Source organism: Colobus angolensis, unplaced genomic scaffold (genome assembly GCF_000951035.1).
Source record: "Colobus angolensis palliatus isolate OR3802 unplaced genomic scaffold, Cang.pa_1.0 Scaffold18, whole genome shotgun sequence".
In the NCBI taxonomy this organism is placed as follows: domain Eukaryota; kingdom Metazoa; phylum Chordata; class Mammalia; order Primates; family Cercopithecidae; genus Colobus; species Colobus angolensis.
In genome coordinates, this window is record NW_012114932.1 from 4,719,518 (window position 1) to 4,730,481 (window position 10,964).

A 10,964-nucleotide genomic window follows, 5' to 3' on the forward strand; every position below is an offset into this window, starting at 1 on the left:
CCGGCCTGAATACATCTTCTTAAGGCTTTGGATTCTTTCCTCTGTGTTATACCAGGGAGCTTTTGGCACCTTAACTGCATTGAGTGGGATCCAGTTTTTATTCAGCCAACCAAATAGATGTATGGAACAACCCCCGACAGCTTAGCTAGAGTACATCGCTGGGGCCAGGGTAGCATTGCAAGTTGAGCTTTGAATGTTAGGTTTGGAATGCTTATTAGATGTTCTACACAAGGAGATGTGGAACTGGCTATTGGATTTATGAGTTCAGAATACATGGGAGAGTGCTGACATAAAATTTGAAGTCATCAGTGTGTATTTAAAGTTATAGGAATGAATGAAATTAGCAGGGGAGAAGGATTTTTCCAAAAACTGAACCTCGGAACTTTTGAAGGTTGAAGACGTTTGGGACTAAGACCAGAAACTGGCATGGAAACTTGAAGAGAGGCTGGTGAATATAAGGACTATTGGGTGATATAGTACTTTCTTGGTGGCCAAGTGAGGGAAATGCTTTGAGGAAAGAGCAAGCAGCTGTTTCAAATTTTTTGGTCTTAGTCTTCAACTTCGGGTTTAGCAATATATACATTATTTACTGGTGACCTCTACAGAGGAGCTTTCTTGGCAGAATAGTAAGGACAAAAGTGTCTAATAAGTTGCTATTAATAGATTTTAGTAGTATTTCTTTTAGTTTTTTGTTTTGTTTTGTTTCGAGATAGGGTCTCACTCTGTTGTCCAGACTGAAGTGCAGTGGCATGATCTCGGCTCACTGCAACCTCTGCCTCCTGGGTTCAAGCGATTCTTTCATCTCAGCTTCCTGGGTGGCGGGGACTGCAGGCACGTCCTACCATGCCCAGCTAATTTTTGTATTTTTTGGTAGAGACGCTTTCACCATATTGACCAGGCTGGGATTTTACTAGTATTTCTAAAATATGTTACTATTTGTAAAAGTCTTTCTAATAAATTACCTTTGACTCTAATTTGTTTTTCTCTTTTCTGTTCCTTTATAGCTATGATACTTGGGTCCATAGTAATGATGTTGATGCTGAAATTGAAGATCCACCAATTCCAGAAAAGCCATGGAAGGTAAATGATTAAAAAAAAAAAATCTTATAATAATCTCTTTTTTTTGTTTGTTTTTTTGAGATGGCGTCTCACTCTGTCGCCCAGGCTAGAGTGAAGTGGTGCGATCTTGGCTTACTGCAACCTCTGCCTCCCAGGTTCAAGTGATTCTCGTGCGTCCACCTCCCAAGTAGCTGGGACTACAGGCACACGCTACCATGTTTGGTTAATTTTTGTATTTTTAGTGGAGACAGAATTTTACCAGGTTGGTCAGACTGGCCTCAAATTCCTGACCTCAGGTGATCCGCCTGCCTCGGTCTCCTGAAGTGCTGGGATTGTAGGTGTAAGCCATTGTGCCCGGCCAAAAAAATTATTATAATAATCTAATAGCTCTTCTCAGCTGTTTTCTAAGCAGTCTCTCTAAGGAGATACAGAATGTTGGTTTCCCTTTCCTGTCATCCATTTACAAGATACGCATGGCTACGAAGACTTTATTATCTAGGTCCTAGATGAGATGTCTGCAGTGCTTGATGTCTGAGGAGAATCCAAAGGCAGTTCAGATTGTGGTTTGTGAGAGAGGAGTGTGAGGAGTAGAGTTGAACATCACTGATGATGTCATTTGGAAAGCTTGGAAGCAGTGCCTGTGTGACTTTTAGAAGGATGTAGACTTACTTTATTAATCATTTCTACCATAATGTAATAAGAGTCCATACGCTGACTTGTTAGTCAACTTTTGATGTGGAAATAATTTAAACTTTGTGGGGCATGGTGACTCATACCTGGAATAACAGCACTTTGGGAGGCTAAGACAGGAGGATTGCTTGACCAGCCTGAGCTACCAAAAAAAAAATTATCTGAGCATAATGTCAAGTTCCCTATAGTCCTAGCTACATACTTGGAAGGCTGAGGCAGGAGGATTGCTTGAGCTGGGGAGGTTGAGGCTGCAGTGAGCCATGATTGCACCACTTCACTCCAGCCTTTATAACAAGACCCTGTCTCAAAACAAAAAAATTAATTTTACAGGTTGCAAGAGTAGTCCAAAACAAAAGCACTACTTTGTAGTCTTCTTCCAGACTTTTCTATTTTTAACTATTTTTGGAAATTAAATGTTGAAATTATACTATCATCTAATAGTAAAGGAGTAAGCCATATGACTCGTGAGCCATGTAATGTTGTGAAGTACTACTGAAGGATTTGTAGACATTTATTGCCCTGTAGATTATAGTATCAGAAGTTTAAGACTGGGAATGATTACTTACTATGGTATCACATTGTTAGGAAGGAAACTAGGCTCCAGAGTATACCTCATATATCATTAGTAGTATTATTATTAATGTGTTTTATGCATTTGAGGCTTTGAAAATAAATCAGCTTGTTTCCTTTTCAATACTTTAAAACCTTGAGTGATTTTGTTATTTATGTAGATACTCATGATTTGATATGGTTTTAGGTTCATGTGAAATGGATTTTAGACACTGATATTTTCAATGAATGGATGAATGAGGAGGATTATGAGGTGGATGAAAATAGGAAGCCTGTGAGTTTTCGTCAGCGGATTTCAACCAAGAATGAAGAGGTATTTTCTTTGGCATGATTTCTCACCATTAAGTCTGTCTTCTTGGCCTAAATATTATTAAATCTTCATCAATAAATTGTCATATACAAACCACTTAGGAACTTTCACATCTACCTGATGGCTGATGTGCCATCAGGTGAAAGTTCCTAAGTGGCTGTAATAGCCATCTCAGAAGCTAATAACCTCCCAAAAAGGGGTATGAAAATCTTAAAAGGTTATTAAGATTTAAAGTGGCCCATGCAGAAGGGTAGTGGTATAGCTGATTTTGCCCACTAGATCTGAAGTGTAATATCATCACAGCAGAATTTAATGTAGCCGTTGGTTTTCCTATGGAAAACTCATTTTGTTTAATATGTATATATATTTTTTGAGACAAAGTCTTGCTCTGTTGGCCAGGCTAGAGTGCAGTGGCACGCACAATCGCAGCTCACTGCACCCTCTGCCTCCTGGGTTGAAGCGATTCTCCTGCCTCAAGCCTCCCAAGTAGCTGGGATTATAGACGCTTGCCACCACATCTGGCTAAGTTTTGCATTTTTAGTAGAAGGGTTTCTCCATGTTGGCTAGGCTGGTCTCGAACTCCTGACCTCATGTGACCTGCCTTGGCCTCTCAAAGTGCTGGGATTACAGGCATGAGCCATCACGCCTGACCTGTTTAATATTCTTAAATAACTGTTAATCCACAGATGGTAGGTAGTGTAAAGTACAGGCCTTAAACATCTTAACAGTTATAGTTCAATCCGCTTTTCTGAGGGTGGATGATTTGACATTTTATCATTTAATCCTTTGAGAAGTTCAATCGCTTAGTTATTTACCCGTAAGGCACAACTTGTGGAAGGCACAACTCGCGCGGTAGGTGTCACTAGAAGACAACTTGACACGGAGAAGAAGGGGTGTTAGTATTGGATTTAGAGACTTCTGATTCCTTTTCCTGGGGTATTGTTTGACTTTATTTGTTTGTTTATTTGTTTGTTTCTTTGAGACAGATTCTCACTCTGTTGCCCAGGCTGGAGTGCAGTGTTGCTATCTTGGCTCTCTGCAACCTCCATCTCCTGGGTTCAAGCTGTCCTCCTGCCTCAGCCTCCCAAGTAACTGGGACTACAGTCACGCGCCACCACACCTGCCTAATTTTTGTATTTTTAGTAGAAACGGGGTTTCACTATGTTGGCCAGGCTGGTCTTGAACTCTTAATCTCAGGTGATCTGCCCGCCTCGGCCTCTCAAAGTGCTGGGATTGCAGGCCTGAGCCACTGCGCCTGGCCTGTTTTACTTTGTTGAAACATCTTAGAGATGGATATTCTTTGAACCACTGACATGCAGAGTACAGTTCTTTCATACCTATTTCAGTGCTGTGACTTTACTATGAAAACCTTACTATTTTTCACATTATTATTATTTTTTTTCTTGACACGGGGTCTCATTCTGTTGCCCAGGCTGGAGTGCAGTGGAACGATCTTGGCTGAATGCAGTCTCTGCCTCCTGGGTTCAAGTGATTCTCCTGCCTCAGCTTCCCAAGTACCTGGGATTATAGACACGTGCCACCACACCTGGCTAATTTTTGTATTTTCAGTAGAGATGGGGTTTCACTATCTTGGCCAGGCTGATCTTGAACTTCTGACCTCAGTTGAACCACCAGCCTTGGCCTCCCAAAGTGCTGGGATTACAGGTATGAGCCACCATGCCTTGCCAATTTTTAGGAAAAATATTAGGAAACAAAAATGTTAAATGGCTGGGCCCAGCGACTCACACCCGTAATCCCAGCATTTTCGGAGGCCGAGGTGGGAGGATTGTTTGAGCCCAGAAGTTTGAGACCAGTCTGGGCAATGTAGCAAGACCTCGTCTCTTCAAATGATAAAAAAATTAGAGAAAAAAAAAAAAGAGGAGAGAAAAATGTTTTACAGTTGAGTCTTTGTCATACCTTTTTACTTGCAGTTGGTTCTTGTTTGTTTTGGAATTGGACTCTTCAGATTTTTTTTCTCACCAGTCTTATGGTGCTGATACTCTCTTATTTTAACCTTTCCAGAAGATATACTTACATATTTGCTTTCCCTTAATATATTTTAATCCAAGGCTTTTTTGTCATTAGGAATATTCCAGTTTCTACATTACATTCTTTAACCGACCAGTTCATACCCGTTTCTGTTCCAATTTAGTTTGTTTATTCATTTATTTTTAGAAGGTTATATAAAAATGGATATTTGTTTAAAAAGTTAGGGTTGGGCATGGTGGCTCACGCCTGTAATTAATTCCAGTACTTTGGGAGGCCAGGGTAGGTGGAGTGCTTGAGCCCAGGAGTCTGAGACTAGCCTGGGCAACATGGCAAGACCCTGTCTCTGCAAAAAATACAAAAATTAGCTGGGCTTGGTGGTACACAACTGAAGTCCCAGCCACTTGAGAGGCTGAGGTGAGGGGGATCAATTGAGCCCAGGAAGTTAAGGCTGCAGTGATCCATAGTCACTTGAACTCGGGTGGTGAAGGTTACAGTGAGCTGAGATCATGCCACTGCACTCCAACCTGGGTGTCAAGAGTGAGGCCCTGTCTCAGAAAAAAAAAAGAAAAAAATTCAACTTCAGATTTATTGTATCATTCAAAGGTGTATATCCTTTAGGTTTTTTTCAAACTGCTATTACATACTCATAAGGTGTTCAAGGTTCTCAGTTTGATGCCGTGGAGCTTCTCAATGGAAATGCAGTTGAAAAGAATAGGATGGCAACAGAGAAAATTAACGTTTAATTCATGGATTTTTTTCATTTTGGCATGATACAGAATCTCATTCTGTCACCTACGCTGAATGGTGGCGCAATTATAGCACACTGTGACCTTGACCTCCTGAGCATAAGCTATCCTCCCGGCTCAGTATTCTGAGTAATTCGGGCCATACACGCACACCCCTAAACCCAGCTAACTTTTTGTTTGTTTGTTTTTGTAAAGACAAGGTCTTACTATGTTTCCCAGGCTGGTCTTGAACTCCTGGGCTCAAGCATTCCCCCGCCTCGGCCTCCCAAAATGCTGGGATTACAGGTGTGAGCCACCATGACCAGCCTAATTGATGTTTTAATTTTAGGTTATTTACTTATGCCTCTCATGCTTTTACCTAATCTAGTACTGATCATTTAGGTATTTTTTTCTTTATAATAGTCTGTTTTATTAAATTGGTAGTTACTGTCTGCAGGCTTGCTTTTGTATGTTGATCTTATGTCTTGCAACTTTCCTGACTTGTTCATTAGGTCTGGTAGTTTTTTTAATGTATAAAATTGTACCATCTGCAAACTGGGATAGTTTTTACTTATAAAGGTTGACCTTTTTTTTCCTTCTTTGAGACAGAGTCTTGCTCTGTCACCCAGACTGGAGTGCAGTGACATGATCACGACTCAGTGCAACCTTCGCCTACTGGGTTCAAGCAGTTCTCATATCTCAGCCTCCTGAGTAGCAGGGAGTACAGGCATGCTTCACCATACCCTGCTAATTTTTTGTATTTTTAGTAGAGATGGGGTTTCCCTGTGTTGGACGGGTTGGTCTTGAACTCCTTGCCTCAAGTGATTTTCCCACCTCGGCTTCCCAAAGTGCTGGAATTACAGGCATGAGCCATGGCACTCGGCCCTAGACTTTGACTTTTTTTTTTTGAGACGGAGTCTCGCTGTGTCGCCCAGGCTGGAGTGCAGTGGCGCGATCTCAGCTCACTGCAAGCTCCGCCTCCCGGGTTTACGCCATTCTCCTGCCCCAGCCTCCCAAGTAGCTGGGACTGCAGGCGCCACCAAGTTTTTTTTTTTTTTTTTTTTGGTATTTTTTAGTAGAGACGGAGTTTCACCATATTAGTCAGGATGGTCTCAATTTCCTGACCTCGTGATCCGCCCGTCTCGGCCTCCCAGAGTGCTGGGATTACAGGCTTGAGCCACCGCGCCCGGCCAGACGTTGACTTTTAAATTATGTTGCCATCTTGCTTAACATTTCTTATGACATAAAGTTATGTTCTATTTATTTTAGAGATTAAGAATAATTCCTATAATGCTACATTTTCACAGGACCATTTGGCCTGTCTTTGTATTTTGTCAGTTTAATAGAGTGTATTTCATATTTTTCCAGCAGTTATTGAAATACATTTCCCACCTCAAAACATAGAATGTGAACAGTACCAGTTTTTAGTTGTGCAAGGTTTCAGCATGTCTATTATAGCATAGTTTGAATAACTGGTAGCTGATACTTCCATTGATGATATATATCACCTGAAAGGTCAGGGAAAGTTTCTTGATTACTGGTGTTCCTGGATGATTAATGATATTCTTTTCATTTGCTCTGAACCAAGAATATGCTGTTGTCTTTGTATGTGGAGACTCACCTTTTGCCAAGGATTTGTAGAAACTGAGGAGCAAAGATAGCTGATATTTATTTCCATTTACTTCTTCCTAGCCAGTCAGAAGTCCAGAAAGAAGAGATAGAAAAGCATCAGCTAATGCTCGAAAGAGGAAACATTCGCCTTCGCCTCCCCCTCCGACACCAACAGAATCACGGAAGAAAAGTGGCAAGAAAGGGTAAGAACGATTACATGATTCAAAGGGCATTAAAACAGGCCGGATGTGGTGGCTTACACCTATAATCCTAGCACTTTGGGAGGCCAAGGCAGGCAGATCAACTGAGGTCAGGAGTTCAAAACCAGCCTGGCCAACATGGTGAAACCCCATCTCTACTAAAAATATAAAAATTAGCTGGGCATGGTGGTGCACGCCTGTTTGAATGTTAGGTTTGGAATGCTTGTTAGACGTTCTACACGAGGAGATGTGGAACTGGCTGTTGGATTTATGAGGCTTGGGAGGCTGAGCCTGGAAAATCACTTGGATTTTTTTTTTTTGTATCTAAGTATGTATTGAGAAGCATGGCTGGTAAGGAGTTTAAGACATTATATTCACCAAATTTAGTGTCTCCTTTTCTGATTTTACCATTTGTCCCGTTTGTGACCAAATGAACTCATAGAAGAGGTGAATACGTGGCTGCTTGATGTTTGGCAAAGCATGGCAGTACAACTTTTGTACTTAGTGAGCTTTGGTTGAATGAGGATTATGATTTCTACTGAATAGATTGTTTTGAGGGTTAAATGAGACTTTAAAGCCTTTGCACATTGCCTGGCCTTAAATACACACTTAATAAATGGTAAATGGTAGTTATTAATTGGTATATATTAAGATACATAATTTCTGGTTTGCGTAGCTTAAAATATTTTCATTATAATTTTTATAGTTTAGACTTAGCAAGATAATTATGGTCTGTAAATTGATTATTTTCATGTGACAGTCAACTTTTTGGATGTTGATTGAAGTGTAAAGGTACAATTGACATTATCTCTCCTGCAATTTCCTTATATAGACTTTCCTCCCTACCCTAGTTAGCATTTCTGTTCCCAGAAGATTCCTTGCATCATATTACTTCCTGAAGGGTAGTTATGACAACACTCTTACTAATAGAAGTCTTTAGGTGCATTTAAAAACCTCTTAGTTTCATATATTATTAAGCAAGTTACAGTCATCAAAAAACCTTTAAAAACTTAGTTTTTGAGCCCATATGTATTATGACATGAAAACTGAAATTATAAAAATAGATTTTTCATTAGCAGTTTATGGGGTAACCTTATTTTTTACAGTTCTTTTTTTTTTGGAAATGGAGTCTCGCTGTGTTGCCAGGCTGAAGTGCAGTGGAGCGATCTCAGCTCACTGCAATCTCCTCCTCCCAAATTCAAGCGATTCTCCTGCCTCAACCTCCCAAGTAGCTGGGAGTACAGGCTTGCGCCACCATGCTCGGCTAATTTTTTTGTATTTTTAGTAGAGACAGAGTTTCACCATGTTGGTCAGGATGGTCTCAATCTCCTGACCTCGTGATCCACCCTCCTCAGCCTCCCAAAGTGCTGGGATTACAGGCGTGAGCCACCGTGCCTGGCATACATTCCTTTTATATATGTTTAACATTTCATCTTTTTTTTCGAGACAGGGTCGTGAACCACCATGCCTGGCCTACATTCCTTTTATATATATTTAATGTTTCATCTTTTTTTTGAGACAGTGTGTTGCTCTGTTGCTCAGACTGGAGCACAGTGGTGCAATCTCAGCCCATTGCAACCTCTATCCCCTGGGCTCAGGCAGTTCTCCTACTTCAGCCTCTTGAGTAGCTGAGACTACAGGTGTGCAGTACCACACTCAGCTAATTTTTGTAGTTTTTGTAGAGATGGTTTCTCTCCTTGTTACCCAGACTGGTCTCAAACTCCTGGTCTCAAGCAGTCCTTCCACCATGGCCTCCCAAAGTGTTGGGATTATTTGCATGAGCCACCACACCTAGCCTGTTTCTTACATTTCTAGTCTGAATGTTGCTGTTGCTGTTCAGAGATTTTGGAGCTACATGAGATCTTTGCAGGGAGAGCACTGTCAACTGTGATGAGATAAAATGGGGTGCTGGGACACCAGTGTTTATTGAACCGAGATGTGATCCCTAGGAGGCTTGAGGCTCACAGTGGTGACATGTACCCTCTACTTTGAATATAGTGCATACCAGATTGAGTTCTCTAAAATATATGTATGCATGTACTTTAATGGAATACATTTGCCTTGTAATGACCACACCTTTTCTCATTTTACATTTCTCCTTAGAATTATGTTGAAAATATAATTAGAAAATATTTTGAAATCTGTTTTCCCAACTTTTGTTTCATTCATCTGCATTGTATGTTTTCTTCCCCTTTAAGTATTTTATCTCTCTGCTGCCTTTAGGTTTATAGGCTTTTAAAAAATCATCATGTAGCACTTGTCTTTCAAGTTGCCTGCTTAGCCCTCTTCCAAGTGTACTTTCCTTCCTTTTGTTTAAAAAAAAATAAAGGCTGAGTACGGTGGCTCACGCCTGTAATCCCAGCATTTTGGGAGGCCTAGATGGGTGAATCACGAGGTCAGGAGATGGAAACCATCCTAGCTAACACAGTGAAACCCAGTCTCTACTAAAAATACAAAAAAAAATTAACCGGGCATAGTCCCAGCTGCTCTGGGGAGGCTGAGGCAGGAGAATGGCGTGAACCTGGGAGGCGGAGCTTGCAGTGAGCTGAGATCACGCCACTGTACTACAGCCTGGGTGACAGAGCGAGACTCCGTCTCAAAGAAAAAAAAAAAACAAGAACAAAAACAAACAAAAAAACTCGTGATTTTTATTTGGAAAACAGTTTTACTTTATGTATCCTATTCTAACCTAAGCCAATATGTCATCCCTCAAAGGGAACTTTGAGCATTCTTTCTGCACTGTAGAACTCAGGCTGGCCCAGCATGCTGTTTCAGTCAGCTTTTTCTCCATTTCCACTCTCACTTCACAGTGCACTTTAGATTGCTATGCAGTACTTCCCAAAGCAAGTGTGTTTTTCTTTTCTTACACCTTTTGGCCATTATTCTGCATCCTGAAGCATTGTTTTTTTTTTTATTATTATTTCATTTATTTATTTTTGCCAGACAAGATCTTGCTCTTTGGCAGGAAAAAATAAAAAACAACAACAAATAAATTAGGGGCTTAAATTAGTATAACAACATCTGCTGAAGAATAAATAATCATTAAAAAAAGACAATGCAGAATATTCAGGGTGCAGAATAAAGGCTGGAGTGCAGTGGTGCAATCATGTAACCTTAAAATCCTGAGGTCAAGCAGTCCTCCTCAGTGGCTAGGACTACAGGTGCATGCCACCATGCCTGGCTTAGCATTAAAAACTTTTTGGAGGCTGGTGCAATAGTCCATGCCTGTCATCCTAGCACTTTGGGAGACTGAGGTGGACAGATTGCCTGAGCTCAGGAGTTAGAGACCAGCCTGAGCAACACAGTGAAACCCCATCTTTACTAAAAATACAAAAAAAATTAACCAGGCGTGGTTGCACACCCTTGTAATCCAAGCTACTGGGGAGGCTGAGGCATGAGAATTGCTTGAACCTGAGAAGGCAAAGGTTGCAGTGAGCTGAGATTCGTGCCACTTCTCTCCAGCCTGGGCAACAGAGCTAGACTGTCTCCTCCCCCTGTCCCCACCAAAACAAAAGAAAAGAAAACAAAACTTCTTGGGCCAGGAGTCATGGCTCATGCCTGTAATCCCAGAACTTTGGGAGGCCAAAGTAGGAGGATTGCTTAAGTTTGAGATCACCTGAGGCAACATAGTGAAACCCTGTATCTAGAATAAATTAAAGAAAGAAAAATAGTCTGGGCATGATGGTGTGCACTTACAGCCTCAGCTACTCAGGAGCCTGAGGAAGGAGGATCACTTGAGCCCAGGAGTTCAAGGATGCAGTGACCTGTGATTGCACCACTGCATTCCAGCTTGGACAACAAAGTGAGACC

The 10,964-nt window shown here is 41.1% G+C and overlaps 1 protein-coding gene across 1 annotated transcript in view; it reads left to right on the top strand.

Annotated features, from left to right (window-relative positions):
- The window catches only part of SMARCC1 (SWI/SNF related, matrix associated, actin dependent regulator of chromatin, subfamily c, member 1), a 201,763-nt gene that overhangs the window by 65,273 nt on the left and 125,526 nt on the right, over nucleotides 1–10,964 (top strand). The window contains exons 7-9 of the mRNA XM_011939320.1: nucleotides 1,005–1,080; nucleotides 2,507–2,632; nucleotides 7,036–7,157. Coding sequence (XP_011794710.1) covers nucleotides 1,005–1,080; nucleotides 2,507–2,632; nucleotides 7,036–7,157 — 324 coding nt within the window. The remainder of the gene's footprint in view (nucleotides 1–1,004; nucleotides 1,081–2,506; nucleotides 2,633–7,035; nucleotides 7,158–10,964) is intronic.